Source organism: Populus nigra, chromosome 18 (genome assembly GCF_951802175.1).
Source record: "Populus nigra chromosome 18, ddPopNigr1.1, whole genome shotgun sequence".
NCBI lineage: Eukaryota > Viridiplantae > Streptophyta > Magnoliopsida > Malpighiales > Salicaceae > Populus > Populus nigra.
The window spans coordinates 11,788,370-11,810,351 of record NC_084869.1 but is presented as its reverse complement, the minus strand read 5'-3'; the positions used below and the strand labels follow the sequence as shown (position 1 = coordinate 11,810,351).

General features: G+C 35.8%; 4 protein-coding genes and 1 pseudogene across 7 annotated transcripts; 3 read left to right on the top strand and 2 right to left on the bottom strand.

Moving 5' to 3' along the window:
• On the top strand, positions 1–1,125 carry LOC133678479 (agamous-like MADS-box protein AGL62). Its single transcript, XM_062100784.1, has one exon. It carries the CDS (start codon positions 1–3, stop codon positions 1,123–1,125), a length of 1,125 nt encoding a protein of 374 aa, XP_061956768.1.
• A 1,377-nt stretch (positions 1,126–2,502) lies between these two features.
• LOC133678001 (chromophore lyase CRL, chloroplastic) lies at positions 2,503–6,176 on the top strand. 2 transcript variants are annotated; one of them, XM_062100146.1, is made up of 9 exons: positions 2,505–2,941; positions 3,031–3,080; positions 3,293–3,353; positions 3,434–3,469; positions 3,900–3,950; positions 4,867–4,959; positions 5,499–5,603; positions 5,759–5,851; positions 5,972–6,176. In XM_062100146.1, exons 1-9 carry the CDS (start codon positions 2,750–2,752, stop codon positions 6,110–6,112), a joined length of 822 nt encoding a protein of 273 aa, XP_061956130.1. In that variant the 5' UTR covers positions 2,505–2,749; the 3' UTR covers positions 6,113–6,176. The 2 variants fall into 2 exon arrangements, with proteins under 2 accessions (XP_061956131.1, XP_061956130.1); XM_062100147.1 differs by lacking the exon at positions 3,434–3,469 and having other exon boundaries at positions 2,503–2,941.
• A 46-nt stretch (positions 6,177–6,222) lies between these two features.
• LOC133678003 (uncharacterized) lies at positions 6,223–7,692 on the bottom strand (annotated as a pseudogene).
• Positions 7,693–8,461: 769 nt separating this feature from the next.
• LOC133678699 (probable beta-1,4-xylosyltransferase IRX10L) lies at positions 8,462–12,804 on the bottom strand. Its single transcript, XM_062101150.1, has 4 exons — positions 12,299–12,804; positions 10,116–10,504; positions 9,620–9,861; positions 8,462–9,316 (listed from the first exon to the last, which is right to left on the bottom strand). Exons 1-4 carry the CDS (start codon positions 12,405–12,407, stop codon positions 8,803–8,805), a joined length of 1,254 nt encoding a protein of 417 aa, XP_061957134.1. The 5' UTR covers positions 12,408–12,804; the 3' UTR covers positions 8,462–8,802.
• Positions 12,805–15,052: 2,248 nt separating this feature from the next.
• LOC133677766 (uncharacterized) lies at positions 15,053–17,245 on the top strand. Of its 3 annotated transcripts, none has more exons than XM_062099873.1 (3): positions 15,053–15,311; positions 15,922–16,335; positions 16,605–17,245. In XM_062099873.1, exons 2-3 carry the CDS (start codon positions 15,935–15,937, stop codon positions 17,071–17,073), a joined length of 870 nt encoding a protein of 289 aa, XP_061955857.1. In that variant the 5' UTR covers positions 15,053–15,311; positions 15,922–15,934; the 3' UTR covers positions 17,074–17,245. The 3 variants fall into 3 exon arrangements, with proteins under 3 accessions (XP_061955857.1, XP_061955855.1, XP_061955856.1); XM_062099871.1 differs by having other exon boundaries at positions 15,054–15,311; positions 15,922–16,452; XM_062099872.1 differs by lacking the exon at positions 15,053–15,311 and having other exon boundaries at positions 15,318–16,452.
• Positions 17,246–21,982: the final 4,737 nt, after the last annotated feature.

Sequence of the window (21,982 nt, the reverse complement as noted above, 5' to 3'; positions counted from 1 at the left end):
ATGGGTCAAAAAAGAATCAAAATGGAATTGATAAGGAAGGAGAAATCTCGTATGCTTACATTCAGGAAGAGGAAGGCAGGTTTGCTTAAAAAGGCTTCTGAGTTCTCTATTCTTTGCGGTGTTGATGCATGCGTAATAATCTTTGGACCAAAGCAGAAGGATGATCATCAGCCTGTAGCACCTGAGACTTGGCCTCCAAATTCTGAAGAGGTTAGGTGTATTATCAATAGGTACAAGGGCAGTGATCAACCAAGAAGATGTTATCAGGTCTCTGACTACTTTGCTGATAAAAAGAAACAGATTGATTCTGAGCTTGCAAGATTGCACAAGCAAATTATCAAAGCTAAGTACCCTGCATGGGATGATCGTCTCAACAGCCTTTATGCAGGTCAATTAAGGGTTCTTGTTGGTCATTTGAATGCTAAAATCGATCTTGCTGACAAGAAACTTGGAAGTTTCAACGCAAATCAGTATGTCATGGGTGCACCAGGGGTGCAAGCTGCCTCGCTTAGTCCAAGCGTTTCTCACGACATGGAAAGCTACAATTCGAATCCCTTTGATGCTCAACCACCTATGGTATTCTACCCTGAGCAGAGTTCTCACGTGACCAACTTACTGGAGAGGAAGTATAACAATGGCTACTCAACAGACTTGCAGGTTTACTATGAACCAAGGCCTCTAGATGATGAGTTACCAGTCGGTTTCCAATCTAAACAGACTTCTCATGGGAATGCAAGTTTTTGGGAGAGCAACAATGACAACTGCTATCCAACAGACCTGCAACTTTACTTAGAACCAAATCCATTGAATGTTCAGCCACCAATGCATTTCCAACCTATGCAGAATGCTCATAGGACTTCGTCATATCTACATGCAATGGAAGATGCGATTATGAAGATGGCTTGCGATCAGAATACCAGCGATCAATTTGGTTGTAAGCTGTCTAGTAGTAGTAATCTGCCTTGTGCTAACCGCACACCATGGATGTGGGATAATGTATGGTTCAACAATGCTGATTCCTCAGTGAGCTATATTGCTCCAACCAAGCAGCCAATTATGCCATCTATACAATTTCCCATGTCAAGCTTTCCTCATCAGATGCAGTCTTCTGAAGCAAGTGATTAATTAATTCACTGGTAACCTAATTGAGTTTAGAGGGAAGGGTCAATGCTACAACTAGATGCATGCAGGATTTTAAATTTTTTCTTACAAATTATGCTTTAATAACTGTAAGCTACCACTTCAGGTTTATTGAACAGCTTTGAACAATAGCCCAGATCTAACTACAGTGATTTTTAGTTCTACATTTTGATGTATGAGGTGATGATTTGGGAATATCAAATTATCATCCATAATTACAGTGATTAATTTTTAGTTCTACATTTTGATGTATATTTGTGGAGACCAAGACGTTTAAAGAAGTTCAAAAACCAAAAAATATATATATAGAGAGAGAAAGAGACCATCGAAGCTCTCTCCCACGTCCCTTGCAAAAACGTTGTTTTCACCTTTAAAACCCACCAGTAGCTGTCTATTATCACTTATCAGTCTGGATTTTGTTCTTGTTTTCGTTTTCTATTTTTCTTATTTTCATTGCCTTCGCTGCTGGTGTGGGCTTTGATTATGTTATTTGTGTTTTCTAGTTCATGTATTTTGTGCATCCATTCATTCTTATCTTTTCTTAGATTCTATTGGGATAGGATTCAATTCTAATGGGCCAGCAAGATCCAATACATTGAATCCTAGTTGCAGTGTGTGCGTGTGTGTGTGTGTGTAATTTAAAGGAAAAGCAGAGTAAAAGCCGTGGAAAGCAACTGTGTAAGTTCTAAAAATTCCACACGTTTTAGAATTTTGTTAATAATTAGTAGTAATAATAATAATGTTAATGTTAATAATAATTTAGAGTTTCTGTTAATAATAATAATAAAATATTTGTCAGGGATTACTACTAATTATTTTTAAAACTGGAATTAGAAGAGAGGATAATTGAATTTTTCTATTCAAATATAATATTTTTAGTTTTTAAAATTTATACTGGTTTAAGAAACATATTTTAGATGTTTTCTACAATTTTTTCTATAACTTTTATATATAAAAAAAGACATGAATAATACAATTTTTATATACAAGCATTTTTAATTAGTGTTATAAAAATTAATTTTTTATTATAAATTTAACATAAATATTTTTTTTAGCTAACAATATAACCTTTTTATGATAATTTCTAATTTGAAGAAAATAAAATTAATTTTTTTAAAAAATAAAGAAATAAAACCAAGTAATTTGATTAGATTCAAATTCTTTAAAAATTAAAATTTAGTTTTATTGATTTTTTTTATTCCAAACCAAACTTTCAAGCTATATCTTATTTAATTTACAGTAAATAAAATATAAAAACAATCTATTAACATGTATTACTGTTAAAGCGATTGCCTGACATGAAACGAAAGGCTGAGAACGGCCCAGCTAATAACACTGCAAAATAAAATTATTTAGCCCACAACACAGAACCAGAACCTTTGAACTGACACTTAAAAGCCAGCTTCCTTTTTGGCTTCGCGACGACAGGAACTTCAATCAACAACTTGGTGCTTGCTAACTATCTAGCTCTGTAATTCAGACATTCGATTCCCTTCTTCCTTATCTTTAACTCACTGAGTTCCAAGATGGTATTGGTGGTGGCTGTTTGGTTTTTGTTTAGAGTGGAAAAACAGTGAAATTAGTTGTGTGTGTTCTTTTGTTTTCTTAAATGGTAACGGGTTTGGGTTCGGGCTCAGGGTCTGATCCGAATTCAGACTCAAACGGGTGGGGACGAGCTCGAGGGTTAGCGCTGAAGTCTCTGGTTTTGATTGGTGGGGTGTTACTAGTGAAGAGACTGACGAAGTCTACTACTCGTTGGGACCATGCGAAAATTGTAACTCAATCACTTACTGGTGAAAAGGTAACGTTTTTATGCTTCTTCTTTGTTTTTTAGTGATTTGGAATTCTGGGTTCTAGTTGAATATTGATTTTGATCTTCTTTTTTGGTAGTTTTCGAAGGAGCAAGCATCTAGAGACCCTGATAATTACTTCAATATCAGGTACTTTTTTTTTATTATTGTTTTGTTTATTTTTTAATCATTTAGTGAATGTTGTGTAAATGATGAATTGGAGTTTTAATTGTTTTGGTGAAATGAAGGGCAGTTGTGTAAGTTGTGGATTGGATTGGAAATTTTAATTAAAGTTTTGATTTTTGTGAAGTGAATGAATTGCTTTCAGCAACTTTAGTTGAGGGTTTTTGTATTTGGTGCAGAATGCTTACTTGCCCTGCAGCAGAGATGGTGGATGGTTCAAAGGTTTTATATTTTGAACAGGTTAGTTTTGTTTACTGCACTGCTTTTAGGTTCAGGTGACTGATTTCCGATTTAGTGAAAATTATTAAATGTTTTTTTAGGCATTCTGGAGAACTCCTCAAAAGCCCTTTCGGCAGGTATGCTGTTTTTGCTGCAATCTATATCAATATCAATACATTCGTGTTAAGGTCTAAACAATGGCATTTGGTTTTTGCTGCAATCTATATCAATATCAATACATTCGTGTTAAGGTCTAAACAATGGCATTTGTGGCAATTGTGTCCCCATTCAACTTGTATTTTTGCATAAGTTTGATATTTGCATCAATATATCTTGAGGGTTTTTTTTATTAGATTGCTGTTCCTTGAAAATGAATTCCCACGAAAGGCTTTTGCTATCAAGGTTAAGTGGTTGACTGGTCCAAAAAGAAGATATTGTTGCGAAAATGATTTAAAATTTAGTTGTCATGTTATCCGCTTTAATTCCTTACTAGTTTACATACTTTATTCTCTGTTCAGTTTTAACAATGCTTATGTTGGAGATAACTGACAAGTTTATTTTTATCAGAGGTTTTATATGGTTAAGCCTTGTCCAAAGGAGTTGAAATGCGATGTTGAGGTGAATTTCTTCTTTGATTCATTGTTCTATCAGTGCATAATATCTAACTGTGCTTCCTTATAATGTGAACTCATGTTTAAATATGTGAATATATCTCTCTGTAACTTTTTAGGGCGCACTTGGAAAATCTCCAGCATCAATATTGTTTATACTATTAGTATAATACTGCTATACATATTTAGTGTTTGTGTCAAAAGAAGTGCCTTTTTTTTTTACTGATTATATTATCTTCTCTATAACTATTTTTATTACCTTTTGATCCTTTACAATAATGGTTTCTGAAATTTTATCAGTCTCGTTAATTTCATCAGTGTTGTGATTCATTATTTACTTGGAAACATGTTCAGACTTACCATCAAACCTTGCATGGACTTCTTCTCATAGATGCTGTCATATGATTTCTTACTGTCATAAAACCACGAAAACTATGTATCATCCATGGATACGGTGCAAAACCATTTCCCTTTTGGCTTACCATCAGTGTTGTGATTGAATGGTTATTTATTTGGAAACATGATTCTCAGACTTACGATCAGACCTTCTATTTTCCCTCTCATTAAGTTTAATCGGTGTTGTGATTCAATTATTGTTTATCTGGAAACATGAATTTCATTCTTGCCATCAAACCTTGCATGGGCTTCTTGTTGATGCTGTCATAGTTTTCTTACAGTAATAAAACCACAAAACTATGCATCATCTGCGGATATAGCATGAAACAATTTTCCTTGAGCGCTTTTATTAGTGCAACTATAATACTTCTTTGTGGATTCTCAATTGTAAAATTCTTATGAATGATTGACTCCTATCTCTTGTCCTGTGATTAAATTATTGCCTCTCCCTTTGCTTTCTGAGATAATTTTAGAACACCTTAAATGGTATACAAAACTTTCTTTTTTATCTTCTATTCAATGGACAGGTAGGTTCGTATGCCATTAGAGATGCAGAGGAGTACAAGAATTTTTGTGATCGATCAAAGGACCAGCGCCCACTGCCAGAAGAAGTAATTGGTGTAAGATTTCTAGACACATTCAGATTCTGATTCCATGAGGTATTGGTTTTATTGGTTTTTGGATTGGACTTTGAGGAAAACCTCAACTATGAATCTCTCTACGTCTCTGATTAGGTGGGTTTTGAACCTAGGTGTGATCATAGTTGAGTCGGTAAAGAATGGCCCAAGACCTGCAACCTAATAACCTTGGAAGTCTCCTTGACAAATTTGTTCAGAATACTCAAAATACTCAAAGTAAAGACCACGTTTCTTTGTTTTACTAATGTAAACCAGATGGCTAGAATGTGCAACTGTTCCCCTGTCCCACACTGCATCTTTTCTCCCTTCCCCATCCTTGTAACATACCTACATCATTTGGAAAACTGTTGATTTCTATAAAATGCTACATTTTCTTTAGAATAAGTAGAGCAAAGCCTAGGAATGTTTAATAGTGACTTATGTTTTGTCCTGATCTTATGAGAAACGATTAATTTTAATTTTGTGAATAAATATTACCTCTGAGACTTCTTAATGAATTTGCATTGTTATGCATGGTGCAGGACATTGCAGAACATCTGACAACAATACATCTCAAACGCTGTGACCGTGGAAAACGCTGCTTATATGAAGGCTCCACTCCACCTGGTGGATTCCCAAATTCCTGGGTACTTGTTTTTCACCCTCATTGTTAAGTTCTCTATTTTCTCAGTCCTTGCAGGCATATTTTCTGACACCTGAGAGCTTTAGATCAATGCCACTTGTTTTTCTAGAAGAAGAAACAAGTTACATAGTATTAATATGGTCCTCCTTCCTTTGACAGAATGGAGCAACCTACTGCACTTCGGAACTTGCAATCTTGAAGAATAATGAAATTCATACCTGGGATAGGGGATACGATGACTGTGGAAATCAGGTTGCTTTCATGGTTACGCTTTTGATTTGAGCATAATTTTATTTGGGAGTGAAGTTGGATCTTATCTTTCTTTTTTTTTTTATTCCCTTCATTTTATGTTAACATTATTTTTGGTTACAGGTTTGGGGAGTGAAAGAAGGACCTTACGAGTTCAAGCCTGCACCAGCTTCTAGTGTCAGTGAATTATTTTCTCCTGTAAACCTCCCCCCTCTCCAGTCGATGGAGAAAAGAATAGAAGGTTCATTTGTTTTGCAAGTGTGATCGCTTGCTACATGTATAATCAACCACGGCATGCAACGTATCAAACTTCAAATTATTTAACTAATTTTTCTTGCCCCCCCCCCCCCCCCCCCCCTCCCGTGAGACCTTTCAGCAATTTTGTCTGGTTGTATAGTATCCTGTTATATTGCTATTACAATTTACAATCAATGAACGTACCTGGATTATGGTTGAGGACTTGAGGGATTAAATCATGATTACTAACAATCATGTTAGGATTTGAGAGGCATATAGACGGTGGCGAAACAGCTCAGAGGATTGGGCATATGGTGGGAATGCACAAGTTGTAGCTCCAAGGAATCTTATCTAATTTAGGTCAATATGATCATCTTCAGGAAATGGAATGTTTGTCTCTCCCCTTTTATTATTAGGCGAAGCTATTTGTCAAAGGAGATGTTGCACAAATTTCTGACTTTGTTGATGCTGCAAGCCCATCAAGCTTTTGTCTTATCGCCAAATTACCACCTTGAGGATCTCTAAACAAGCTACAACTCCAACCACGACTGGGATAGGCAATGCTCGCCTGACAAGTTCAAATACAAATCATTAGTACGAACTACATCAAATAAGCTATAAACAAAGTACTAAAGGAAGATTGCATTATTTCACCAGTTGTAAGGAATCATGCATACCCAATTGCTTCATCTCTCTGAATCTGTGTTTTACGTGCTTTTCAAACATCTGTGTCATTATCATTTTTTGCCACAGCAGGCATGTATTCCCTAAATCTCCTTTTAGGAGCACCACAAACTGCAAAGCATAATTTAACTCGGTATTTACCATAACCCTCCTTGTAATTGTCATCTAAAAAGGCCTTTAAAGGTTTGAAATTTATCACCATCAATTATTTATATTTTTATGTCAACTGCTTTTCCAGCATTTCCTTTATGATTAGATTGCAATGCTTAAATAAACCAATGAAATCAGCACTCTGTGAACAAGGCTATCTAGATTCCTGGGCATCCAGGACCAGTTTGCACTTGAAGCGAGGCAATTGTAAATGCAAAACATAACCACTAATAGCAGAAACTAGACATGATCAGTTGACTTCTTGAGGGTTGGCCACAACGTATTTCTTACACTGGAGAATGAAGATTCAATTTCCAGAGATGGAAGTTACTGACCAGGGCAGAAGTAATTATCAGGTAGCTTTTCAAATGGTTTTCTGTCACTGTAAATATACCTGCACCACCATGATTAATGAATTATATCAAATTCCAGTCATTCAACTTTAAAATGCTAAAACCAAAGCAAGAAACAATCAAGAAATAAAAGAAAAGGAGGGGGGGGGGGGTAATACCCGCAATCTCTACAAATGTAGGCTTGCTTGGCTGCAGCACGGATGGAGAATCTTGGAGCAGCAGGTGCAAGGGGCTGCTGCTGATGCTTATAAGAAGTAATCAAGAGGTGAAGTGAAGGAGAAAAGAAAGATGATTTTAGAGCAAAACGATCAGTTGGTCCTCTAAGGCCAAAATTGTTGCCTGTAAGAGATAAAAGACAAGGTGAGGTGATGTTTTTGTGGCTGGAAGCCTCGTGGGTGCATGCAACTATGCAAAGGCCATTTTTTCAGGACCTTCTCTTCTCAGTCTGTCTTTGTGTAACAGTAGTGAAGAGAAAAAATATGTAGTGATGAGTGAGTTGTATAAAGAATGGAGGTAAATAGTCTAGGAGTATACGAAGTTTGGAGAACAAGCGGAAGCGTGGCTTCCATGCTTCCCACACAGGCAAGCTCTTTCTTCTTCGAATGATGATAAAAAAAAGTACCCGTAGGGAAATGTCCATTCTAACAACATTATTTTGATTCGAGAAACATGAATTAAAAATTTCCAATCAACACATATTACAAGGTTTGATGCTGTTGCTTTAAAAATATTTTTTAATTAAAAAATATTAAAATAATAATAATTGTTTATATTAATATATTAAAATTATTCAAAAATACCTCAAAAAACATCAATTTAATACCTTTTCACATGAAAAACAATTGAAAAATCATTTAAAAAACAAGTTATAATGCAAAAATAAAACTCACTACTATGCTTTGTAGTGTTGATTCCAATTTCAAAACAAATTAAAATTGATTAAAAAAAATAAAAATAAATCTCTTCTTTATTTATGGATACAATTTTTTTAATTAACAATGGAAATAACTAAAATTTTACTTTTTTAATCTCTTATTTATTTATGGACATCATTTCTTTTTAATTAACGAAGCAAATAAAAAATTAACTACATTTCTTGAGGGATATGTTTGTTTGTTTATTTCTTCCTTAGTTTTTTCTTTCTTTAACATAATCATATTTCTTTTTTGATTTCTTTCCTCTCTCTTACTTTCTTTAGTTTTAAAACTTTTATTGTTGGCATAAATCAGAAACCCTAATAACAATTTAAGCTTTGTTTCAGAGCATGGGTGATATGCTACAATGAGGTTGTCAATCAACGGGATCAGAACATATTGCAGACCCCATTTAAGGTTTCTTCACCCAAGGCAGAATACGTCTACCAGTAACATCCTTGACCCTACATAATGGATGCTTAATCTGTGACTTATTAAAGTGAAAAACCAAGATTTACACTTTAGGTAAACAGCTGCCTTGATTAAACCAGCTTTGTCGGAAGGACTACGGGAGAGGCTGCTAAGAATCTCTTCAAGAAGCATCCTGTTATGGCTGCTACCAAGGTTTCAGGTCACCAACTGGACCTGCAGTCCAGTTTAAGATCTTCTCACCTGGTCTCAGGTAAACACTTCTATCATGAGGCAATTTTCGTGCAAGTCCATTCAATACTTGATGGAAAGCATCTCCTGGTTGAGCAGGTTGTGGGAATAGCATAGCCTGCTTCATTGAAGGGTTAGCGAGCAGTCTCTGCTTCCTCAATATTACTTCAGGTGGAATGGAAGTGAGTATGGTGTCCAAATTTGGAACATCTTCCTCATCTACATACACCCCAATTTCTTCCCATGGGATTGCATCAGCAAAGGGTAAAACAATGTCGTCTGCTATAATAACAGGGATACAGCCAAATATCACTGCTTCAACCAATCTTGGACTCCATGGGGCCCAGCCAAGGGGACACAAACAGAAAACAGCCCGCTGCATATCTTCGTAATATGTTGCTGGGTGCTCTGTGGAAATGTCAAAAAGCGGATTGTCCTTGAAATTCTCCCAGACCGCTGCTCTAGCACCTCTGTAAACTCAGAAACAAATTGATCAGCGATCTCCATTTAAGACTATCACATAAAGGATCATTGCTAAAACATGACATGTATTCTTTCTCTTCCACTCAGCTTAGAATTGAAATTAAGAAGTCCATGTATTTGACTTCTTTCAGTCTAATTGAAATACAAGAAAGGATCATGATTCTAGTTTCACAACCCATACATAACCTACCAGGTTTCATTTCTGTTGGCATTGTTCAAAAATAGACGTAAGCCTTCACATTCTATGGAAAAGAGTAGAAATAATCGAACATCTAATTGCTTAGAATTACCTTGCATAATAGCCACCTTCTGGGTCATTTCCTACATCATAAAACAATCCTCTGAAGTACACAAAAATTGACCTAGGAGTTTTCTCAGGAATCAGGTGGGTTTGCATTTTCTGTGGAGGAGCATATGGAGGAACAGTAATGGAACCATCTTTTAAGCAAACATGATTTCTTTGTCCAAAAGTTTGCACCAAGGTGGCACGTTGGAGCAAGGGAAGAATTCCTCTTTCAATAGCCTTCTCTTCCTGCAAAAATCATGAAGAACAGGGGAACATAAAATAAGAGTTGATGGCAATAAAAAGAATTGCCAGAGTACAACACTTTATTACTTATATACATATGCAATTAGATATAACAGAAAGATTGAAACCCCATTAGCTCTTCAGAAAACCACAATTCAGGTCAATTGATTCAAAAATCCAAATGCATTGAAAAAGATTGACAAAAGAATCTGAGGGAAACAAGGGAAGGTAATGAAAAAAGAAAAAGGTTTACTCACTTGATAATGGAAGCATGCTCCAAAGTCATGTGGCACTACAAAAAAGTGGTCAGCACCTTCTGTCCGATTCCAATAGGGCCAGTTTGAAGAAATAAGTTGTATTGCACTTCTCATCATTCGCGGTGATTTGAAAGGCAAAGGAAGGCCATTTGTTGTCAAATCACAGGTTGTATATACAGGAGTATAAAACCAATCAGCTTCATCGGGGTTTAGGGTTCTAACAGGGCTAGATAATAGAAACCGATGCATAAAGATCTCAGCTGCGAACATGTGGGTGAGGCATCTTGGGTCCTTTTGCAGAATCTTTTTATTGTATTTTCTTGGAAGTTCATAGACAAAAACTTTCAGCCTTCCAACAGGATCATCTTCCAAAACATCACCAGCACTTCCTGCATGTTGTATAGATCAATCATACCTAAAGATTTCTCATATATTGAACTCCAAAACAACTTCTATAGTTTCAAAAATCTACACATTACCAAATCTTGATGCAATAAATCTCCTGTATGTAAAAGAAAAAACTTGACTTTCATTTTAGATAGCAAGAATAAATCTTCACTTTACCCTTTCCTCGCCTCCACATTTACAAAATTACATCTCATATTGCCAATTGTTTTTATTGTCACATTGTTTTCCACGAGTCTCTATTCAAGATGCCATGTGGATCTAACATACAATATTTGGACAGTTACATATGGCTAAAGCGTTATTACTTTCAACTTTTCAATCTCAAACTGCATACAAAATGAACCTTCAATGTGATCTAGCTTTCCAGACTTGGGCGGTTCCTTTTCATGGTGTATAAGGACAAAGCACAAACAGAAACTAAGAACTAGGATAGCTCTTTCATCATACACTATGGCCACCTATGTCATCATTAATAGAAATGTGCCAGGTGTTAGGCACTTAGCACCCATTTACACACCAAGTTGTTTCCCCAACATGGAAACTCAAGACGTTAGAAACCTAAAGAGAAATTTACTTCCAAAGCACACCCCCCCCCCCCAGCTAAAACTGTATTTCAGAAGGGTGTTCTATCACTCAAAAATTACTGGGAAGCTAAGCTATTCTGACTGTAAACCACTTTCGGGAAAAAATCACTGCTAGAATTCTTCACTGGGCACCTAAAACTTCATCTTTGCTGGAAGATTGCAGTTCATTTCATCAGTTATGTATAGCATCACAAATTATTGGTGCAATATCATTAGCTTGCCAGCTAAGGTTATTAGAGAAATGGAAAGATAGTGCAATGCTTTCCTTCGGAAAGGTGATGACTCTGCTGCTACAGGTGCAAAAGTAGGTTGGGATTTTGTTACCTTGCCTAAACAGGAGGGAGGCTTGGGTATAAAGAAGCCTAAAGAACTGAATGTGGCTTGTATTGCCAGAAATATATGGAGTTTGCTGTTGAAGTCTGGTTCATTGTGGGTTGCTTGGTGCCATAGCTATTTACTAAGAGAAAGAAGTAGATGGAGTGTGAGCATCCCACATGACCAACTGGAATTGGAGGAAAATTTTGAAATTAAGAAGCATGGTTTGGGATTATTTGGTGCATGGTAATGGTAGTGGGAAGTGCATTTTTCTCTGGTGGGATAACTGGCATTCTTAACTCTTTTCATGATTTGATAAATCAACAAAGAAAGATTACTTCAGTACATTCCAGTTAGTTTCAACACTGAATGTTAAGCCTCGATGCTTCAATAAATCAAAGAGATGCCATCACAATTATACTAATTTAAGATAATAGGATCAATATTCCTCCCGCAGGAACTGCTTAAAACATATGGAGAAGTACCTAAATATTATAGAGAAAATGGTAAAAAATACACAATATCAACTCATTTCTAAAGGTCCCCAAATTTCAACTACACATACTCAACTTTTACTACACTGGTGGACATTCGGCAATCAAACTAAAGTTAGCAAATCATCCATTTCACCTAGATTTAAGCAGATCCCAAAAATCCACAAACCCAAAATATGCCATACAACTAAAACAAATCCCAAAACTAACTTAACCAAAACCCTACCTTCAAATTATTAAAACCTACATTACAGTTTAAAGACCACAAATCTATCCACTAATCAACTGCAAAACTATATTAGACCCAAAACAAAATAAAAAATGATAAACCCAACAAAAATTAATAAACTTCAACAAATGGTTAATTTAATGAAATACCAACCTGAAATCCTCTCAGTGTGTTGACTCCTGCCCAGCTCCACAGCACCAGTACTCAATACAAAACCAGCATACCAAAGAACCCCAACAAAAACCCATTTCCAAATCTCCATTTTCTTGCTTCTAATCCAATGAAATCACACAGAGAACCAAGTTTGAAGAGTCAGAGAGAAGGAAAGGTGGGTTTTCGAGAGGATACACCCACAAAGAAGGCGGCTTTATTAGCTTCTGAGAAGAAAGAAGAGATTTTTAAGCTTTAAAATATTATCATTACAGTTGAAATGTCGCAGAAGTAGTTAAGAGAGAGTTTTCTTTAAAAGAAATAGAGGAAATAGAGGAAGAGCCAGAGATCTTGATAGAGAATCTGCATCAAGAAACATGCAGAGAAGATTCTTGAAGGCTATTTTTTAAGTTTTTTTATTATTGTTATTTTTGATGTGCTGCCTGTGTGGTTTGATGGAAAGTCCATCTCATTACCAGACCACAGCCAATGTTTTTCAACCTGCTCTTTTTTTTTTCCTTTCTTTTAATTAATTTCAGCTTTTTAAAAAAAAACTTAATGTGTATATTTTACGAAATTTGAGGATTTTATGAAAATAGGAAAATTATACTTGTATATTTTTTTTGATCCATCTAATTTTAGTAAAAATATATAAAGATATATATAAAAAATCTGGGTTCATCATGCATTAAATGACTTAACAAAAATGATTTTTAAAAACATACATGACTCATAGTTTATGACGATAGAGCTATCCTAGTTCTTAGTTCTTGTTTGTGCTTTGTCCTATATTACATGTGAACCGCCCAAGTCTGGAAAGCTGGATCACGTTGAAGATTCAGTTTGTATGCAGTTGCAGATTGAAAAGTTCAAAATAACGATGTCAATGTTGTATATTTATTTTTTAATGATTATAAGTTTGAGTTTTTTTAAAATAATTAAAAGTTTAGATGATTGTTAATTTAAAAATTTATGGGTTTAGTTAAAATATACGTAAGTTGATTCGAACATTCATGTTAATAAATAAATAAAAATTTAAAAATAATAATGCTTAATTGTCCAAATATTGTATGTTAGACCGACATGGTATCTTTAATAGAGACTCGTGGAAAACAATGTGACAATAAAAACAATAGGCAATATGAGCTGTAGTTTGGTAAATGTGGAGGCGAGGAAAGGGTAAAGTGAAGGTTTATTCTTGCTATCTAAAATGAAAGTCAAGTTTTTTCTTTTACATACAGGAGATTTATTGCACCAAAATTTGGTAATGTGTAGATTTTAGAAACTATAGAAGTTGTTTTGGAGTTCAAAGAAATCTTTAAGTACGATCGAGCTACACAACATGTAGGAAGTACGGGTAATGTTTTGGAAGATGATCCTGTTGGAGAGCTGAAAGTTTTTGTTTATAAACTTCCAAGAAAATACAATAAAAAGATTATGCAAAAGGACCCAAGATGCCTCACCCACGTGTTCGCAGCTGAGATCTTTATGCATCGGTTTCTATTATCTAGCCTTGTTAGAACCCTCAATCCTGATAAAAGCTTATTGGTTTTAGACTCCTGTATATACAACCTGTGATTTGACAACAAATGACCTTCTTTGTTGAAATTCAATATGAAATAGGATTTAGATAATTTATAGTTTATAAAAATTTTAATATTAGCTAAACGAGGAATTATTGATGGAAAAGATTTTATAATAAACTAGTTTATTAGAATTTTTATCTAATTAGAATATTAAATTTCTTATTAGATTAGGATTTTCTTTTAATAGTTTAATTCTTCAATTAGTTAGAACTTGAGTCCTGTAAATAGATTTATAATCTTAAGTATAATAAACAAGTTGAGAGAGATATAGAGAAGAGGTAGAAAAATATACTTTTTAAGAAAACTCTTAATAAAATTATCATTTTATCTGGTTCTTGTTCTTATAAATTAGCTATCATATCCATATTCTTCTCTTAATAAAATTCCAATCATGTTTGCTTAAAAGATGGTTCCATTACTGTTCCTTTAAATGCTTCTTCACATAAAATACAAACCCACCTTATTCCTGAGAAAACTCCTAGGTCAATTTTTGTGTATTTTATAGGATTGTTATATGACTTAGGAAATGAGTCAAATGACCCAGAAGATGGCTATTAAACAAAATAATTCGATGTTCAATAAAGCAATTAGATGTTCGATTATTTCTACTCTTTTCTATAGAATGTGAAGACTTAAGTCTATTTTTGAACAATGCCAACAGAAATGAAACCTGTAGAGTATGTATGGGCTGTGAAACTAGAATCATGATCCTTTCAGAAGTCAAATACATGGACTTCTTCATTTCAATTCTAAGCTGAGTGAAAGAGAAAGAATACATGTCATGTTTTAGCAATGATCCTTTATGTGATAGACCCATATAGCATTTTTTTAGTGGAGATCGCTGATCAATTTGTTTCTGAGTTTACAGAGGTGTATTTAATACGTGAAGATTTTCAAGGTTTGTTTTTCTCTAATCGAGAGATCTTTTTACCTTCCCCATGCGAAGTGGAACTGATTGGATTCTTTGAAACTAGTTGTCACCCTGTTATTGGAGGGAATCTTTCTTGAGAATAAAAAAGATGGCTAATCTTTAAGGCAGGAACTGAAAAGTTTTATAGGGATTCGTTGTGATACGACGGGTCCCTCTTCCACCTAAACACGTATTAGTGAAAGCAAGGCTCGGTCTGGCTAGTGTCAGACCCCGTTATATTAGGCTTGATAGTGTGCCAAACTACGGCCACGCTGAGTCTGGTAGTGTGAAATGGTTATCCTTCCTTCTGCACACCCAAGGGAGGGTGCTCATTCTGGGCTTGGCAGTGTGCTCGTTTCCTTGGGCGGGTTCAAGGAAAAAGGGTTATCAGGGTTTTTTAGGCCCGTTAAAAATAAATTTATCACTTTGTTTTCCCTTTGTCTCTTATTCTGCATCTCCCTAATTCTTTATACCCCGCCAGCCCTCATTTTACAAAAAGAACCAGAAGAAGACCACAAAGGTAACTGTTCTAGGCTTTGTTGCCTTATACATGCTTCTTTTTCGCTGTTGTTTTGTATATGTAGTTAGTTTGTCGGTTCTGGTCTTTTTGGATGTTGGGTTTTTTGTATAGTGCACAATTCCGTTTGATGTTGTTGGGTACATCTGTTATGGTTGATCTTTCTTTATGGGATATTTGATCTATGCTTCCTCTACACCTGAATTTTGGTGCTGCTGATTTTGATCCCACCTAGCACTTGAAGGGAGGGTTTTGAGACGTTGGAATCAAATTGTGTGGATTCACTAAATTTCAGAGCTTTTGTTTATTTATTTTGCTTTATAGTGCAACCTTGTAGCTGTGATTTTTAAGGTAATGGATTTCATGAATCTAATATTTTGATCCCTATGTCTCTAAACCCTAATCTATCAGGGTGGAGTTTTCCTTTAATTTTTATGGGTGTGATTTGTATTTCTTTAGGATAAAAAAAATTCTGAATTCTCTCGTCCAATTTGTATGTATATGTATGTATGTATGATCCAAAAATCATTTCTCAATTTGGAATCATGTATTTTTAACGACACAGTACATATGTGAAGCCCTAGTTAATAACTTCTTTTTTTCCTGTAAAAAGAGACCTTAATTTGATGGCAACGTGGTTAAAGAAACGGTCTCGAAAACTGCCAATATTGTCACCGGTGTCGCCCCTACCACCGCCACCGGTACCGGAGATGCAACAACAAAGTGGCGACAACATGTATAGTTTATCAACAAGGCGTAACCACAAGAAGGCAAAACTACAAGAAGTAGTTGCGACGACTTGTCAAATTAGAAGTTGGAATGAAATGGACCATGACATATTGGTTATGATAATGAACAAGTTAGTGAAATCACTTGGGTGGCGGACATTGGATGATAATACCATGTATTTCTGCAAGCCATGGCTGTTGGCCCTCCTCGATGCTCTCTTTCCTCCTGGAACAACTCTTGATCTCCATTCCTATGACAAATTTCCCCCAGATAGTTATTGCAATCGTGCACGTGGAAGGTATTTTTTTCTTCTCCACTTGGCGCTTGGTCCTTTTCGACCTCAAAACCATTACACCAAGGTTTTGTTTGGCGAATTACCCGCTGATTTCTTTCCATGGGAATATTTTGGTTCAAGGTAATGTTGTAACCATGTTTATAGTTTGTTCTTAAGTAAAACGGTTGTGTTTTTACCATCATCTCTATTATATAATTAATTATACGTACAGTCATGAACTAATATTTCTTCCATGTATATATGTTTGTTGATGGACAATAGTACTATTGCAGGTTGCCTCTGGTAAGAAGTATCTCATTTCCTACTACTAGCATCGACCAATTTTTTGTTGTGGGGGCACTTCTACCCTGGAGAAATTTGGAAGAAGTGTGCTGCAATGATACAATAGTTAAGTGCCTTGCTAGATTCTGCAAGCGTATTCATAGTCTAACCCTTTTTGGGCGCATAAGCTCTCCCACTGCTTCTTTGATTGCAGAAAACTTCCCTGCACTAAAGCGTTTGATGATTTCATCATGTGTTTTGTCAGTCAATGCATTGCCAACTATTTTGGATGGGCAAAAGAAACTTGAATATCTAGATACTAGCCATTGTTTTTGTGTTGATGAGAAACATTTGTATAAAAAACAGGCGAGGGCAAAGGAATGGAAAGAAGAGATATATGTGAAGGCCGCAAAAAATATCAAAATACATTTGCAATGTGCAAGGGAAAATTGTCCTCCTTGTTCTCACCTGTATAGATAGATAGTTCAAGTTGTTTTAATTAATTTGGTTAAGTTGACACTTTGTAGGTAGGTTGCAACGACAATATTTTTGGTCTGTTTTATTCTTGTAAGAACTCATCCACATTAAGATGTTTGGAATTTGTGTTGCTGTCAACTTGAGATTGTCTAAATTAAAGGAACAAGTTTCTCAATTTCAGTAGTCTAACCACATATGCAGTCTTAAATTGCGTCATCAACTATATGAGTTGACCTGGTGTTCTTAATATTCCTTAATTGTTTTATTATTTTGCATTTTAGTTGAGTGTTCTCATAATGATATGATACCTCCAATCAACCCTGCCGCCTCACTGAGCTAGGGGAATTTTGGAATTTTTTTTTGTATATTTTATTCTCTGAAGTGTTTTTTTTAATTGTATCCCTTAATGGAAGGAATGTTTTGTGAGTTGCTACGCAAACAATGACATCTGGAGCTTCATTGCATTGTTTATTTCTCATTGAAATGGTTGCTTGGTTTTTGAATTGGACGATATTGGGTCTTGTGGCAGCGGGGTCTAACTCTAATAGATTCTGTTGTCAGCGGGGTCCAATTTTAATGGGTCCTGCTAACAGCAGGGTTCAACTCTAGTGGTTCTGCTGATTGACAGGATCCAATTCTATTGAATCCCGGTAACCGCAGGACCCAACAACTCAGGTTATTCAAACATGTGAAACTACTGTGGAAAAACAAATCGAAAGGCAAGCTAAAACTGCACGCAGAGCAAGCAGCAACGTTGAGCTATAACAAAAAAAAAAAGAGCAGAGCAGCATCCACGTAACTGCAAAAACTGAAAAGCTCATTGATGAAATTAACATCGGAGAAGGACCACATCCAGACCTAAAACCAAGATTCAGAACATAAAGTAAAGCAATAAGATGAGTCAAGCATGGGCTGTCCAAGTTTTTAAAGGTTTGACAAAAGAAGCTTCATTGAAGAAACAGTGGCCGATAAAATTAAGGAAAGAAGGGCAAGATACTGCTCCAAACAAAGAACGCAAAGAAAAGTGAAATGGACAGCGCTGGAAAACATACTTAGTTTCTGTAACTCTCGTGACCACACCAACTCGGAATCATCAGGAAAAAAAGACAAAAATCTTGCGGTTATATTTTCTCCACGCCTAATCTTGCATTGGGCCGCTTGCGCCCAACTTCTCTTGAGTTCAGTGTACAGCTGAACCCAACCATACCTGGGTTTAGTGTACAAACTGAACTAAAATACACCTGAGTTCAGTGTACAGCTGAACCCAATTCCTCTTGGGTTGAGCATAATGCTGAATCCAGCTCCTTTTGTGCTTAGCGTACTGCAGAATCAAAGTACGCAACCAAAAAAAAAACCGTCATTAGAGGAAAACAGGGCAGGGGTCTAAAAATCTCCGAGAAACATGAAAAAGGCTAGACTCAACTTGAATCAAAGACCACCAAGCAATGCAGGACCACAGAAAATCACAAAAAAAAAAGAACACAAAAGAAACAAATCTGCAGATCCCAGCTCAAAGATTTCAAAAGATGGGGAAAAAATCAGCAGAATCAATGGGCCCTCCCTCACAACAGGTAAGCACTGAGAGTCTACCCAACTTCATCTTCTTTCGTTCTTTCTTTCCTTCCTTCTTAATGTTAGAGTCTACCTCAGCCTCTGGTGATACACAGACACGTTTGATTTTATACATTTCTAGCACTTAAAAAATCACAGAAAACTTCTCTAGAGCATATATTTAATTGGTAGATATACTTCTCCCCTTTTTAAATTCTTAGTTACCTTCTTACTATTTTGTCAACCGAAAAGATTCTTAATTTTGTCTGAATAGCATGCTCAGAACTCAATTCTAATTTCCCAAGTGGGAAAATGTGATATCAACACACTAAATTGAAAACTAACTTTTGCGCTTATTGATTTTTTTTTCCTAACAGGCTAAAATTCACTAACGATGGTGCTGGCTGCTAAGTCCGTCTAAAAAAAAAAGCTGCATAACCCAACACATACGTGCAGCAACAAAGAGACAGAGCAGACACCCAGACCAGAAGCAAGAGAAACAACTGAAAACCAATCTAATAACAAAGAGATGGCAGAGAGTTTCAAGAAAATACACCAGCCACAGCAATAGAACAGGTACTAAGGCACATGCTACCAACCAGAAAACCAAAGCAGAGAGAAGAAGGAATGAGAAAAATACAAAGAATAAAATAGATTTTTAAGAAGCCTAGAAATAAAAGTGGAGAAGCAAACCAAGAAAGCATAAAGAACTGCACCGACAGCGGGGATGAAGCCTCGGAAGAACTATAAAAACAAATTAGCAACTTATAAAGCACACACAATTGATCAAACAACAGCTCAAACCAGTAAAAGAGAAACGCAAAGACAGGAAAAAGGAGAACAGAAAGAAAAAAACGAAGTCACCAATCACAGTCCCAACTATATAGAAGACCTGGCAAAAAACAAAGGAAGCAGAAGCGAAATCTAAAGCGAAGCAGATAGCACATGCATCACAGTGTGCGAGTTAGGAAAGTAACTATAATAGGCAAGGGGAAATGAAGATAACGTCCAAGAAGATAACCCAGAAATAAGAAGACAGAAGAGCAAAAGGAAAACAAAAGACGAAAAGAATTAGACTGAAATAACAGGTCCAAGTATCAGCATATATATAGACGTTCACAAACTTCTCATAGCAGCTCCATGTCAATTGTTATTATTAGTATATAGATAAGAGCTAAAACCAGTAACAGGGAGTTGTATTTCACTTGGACCTGAGCAAGGGAAAATTTGCATTGCAATGTGAAGTTGACAAGGGAGCTTGGGTCACCTAAAACACATCATCAGTTGGTCTTGAAGCACTCCATTTCTCTATGGAACTTCCAGTCGACAATTCAAAGCCTACATGGGCGTGGAATACTGACATTAAAATGATGTAGGGGAGAAATTTTATTACCTTAAGTTCCTTCCCGGAACTCTATGAAAGAAAATCTGCCTTCCTGGAAGTTTGGGTACCTTTCACGATTGGAAACTCTTGATCTCGGCTTTAATGCTGATGTTCATTTTGACAGGCGATGTGAGTTACAAAACGATCCTTTTGAATTGGGATGATTTGCATCGAGTAAAAAATTATAATCAAAATAGTGAAGGGTGCGCAAATACATTTCCAAAAGTGGACGCGAACTACTGTTTCCTATCATCCATGGTGTTAGACCCCATCAACTCCTGGGTCTTGCTATTACCAGAGTCTGTGTACCCGGGGTTAGATAAACTGCCAAACCCATCTTTAATTGGGTCTAGCCTGAGCCAGATCCAAAATTAATGAGCGCACTGCCAAACCCAAAATTCTCGGGGCTTGGCACGCTTCCACGCCCAACCGTGGCCAGGTCTTACCAACACCAAACCCACCGCACCTGAAACTTGACACATTGCTGAACCCTGGGTGCCCGGAGCTTGGCACTCTGCCAAGCCCAGCAGTACCCGGGTATGGGAACACCATACCTTTACTTGAACGTAAAAATATATTGATAAAATCTTCGCTCATCACCAATGAAATTGTTTCTCCATAAGTTCAACGCCATTAACCGTAGAAGATCAGCTATTTTTTCTGGATTTTTCCCGGTTAATCTGTTGCGAGAAAAATCAATAACCATTAACAGTCCAAGAATGCTTTCATACTCGTACTATCATCCATGTACTAGTCTACCCTATAAGATACTTCGGTGCCTTTAACTTCATATCTAACAGCTCCTAAATCATTTTCTTTTGGAATTAACTTTATAGTTCAACCATTAAAATTCATTAGTGACATCCAATTATTTCATTTAATACATAATATTTTTTGTGAATCGAACTTAGAAAGAATATTTGTTAAGATTAGAGTTGCTTATTTATTAGTCATGACGCAAGACCCCCCGAGCCTGGGGCGTGGCAGGCTGCCAAACCCTTGGTTGGGTGTGGCTTGTTGCGATAAAAGCTTGATACATAGTAAATGATACAACCTCTCTCTCTCTCTCTCTCTCTCTCTCTCTCTCTCTCTATATATATATATATATATTATATATATATATATATATAGAGAGAGAGAGAGAGAGAGAGAGAGAGAGAGAGAGAGGTTGTATCATTTACTATGTATCAAGCTTTTATCGCATCAAGCCACAAAATTCTTGATAGATATCACAAAATAATAATAAAAAAAAAACGTCACTTTCTGAAATTAAGGAGGAATAGAGTCGTCTTTTTCAGTTTAGACTGAAGGCATGCTTTCTCGATTGGACATAGCACCTAAATTTCTTTCTCTTGCTCCTTTCTTGAATTCAAACCGAAAACAAATCCACTGACATTAAACTCATGTCTCCATGATTTGCAATGTTATTGCATGAACGCGCGTCTATTAGCTTCCTTACTCTGTCGTATTTCCCCTCCATAGGTATCTTTTTTCGATCATATTTACAAGATTCAGCCTCACAGGTTGGGTGGATCAATCCATGGATCGACAGTTCATCCGGGTTGTTTGAGGAAACATGGATTATGTAGCTAAAAAAACATTTTTTATAATACTATTGAATAAGACTTTCATTTTTACAGATAATTCCAAAGCCTAGTTCTATAAAGCAAAAGCTTGGCTGGTCTATTCATTGCGTGAATTTGCTCAAATTAATAAATGCAGATTCTATTTAATTTAGTTTCGTTATTTTTCCTTGATTATTCTACATCTTTATGATTTTTAGCAATCCTTTTGTTTTGTTTTAGGATGATGATTTTGTCTATCTTGTAAAGTCTATTTCAAGCCTATCTTTGTAGAGAGATAAACTTAGATCAATATTTTATAAATAAAATTAAGATTTTCGAATTTTTTTTTTTTTTTTGTGTTTTAACTCTATTTGAATATTTAAATGATTGTTGTTATCCTTCTTGTGCTTTG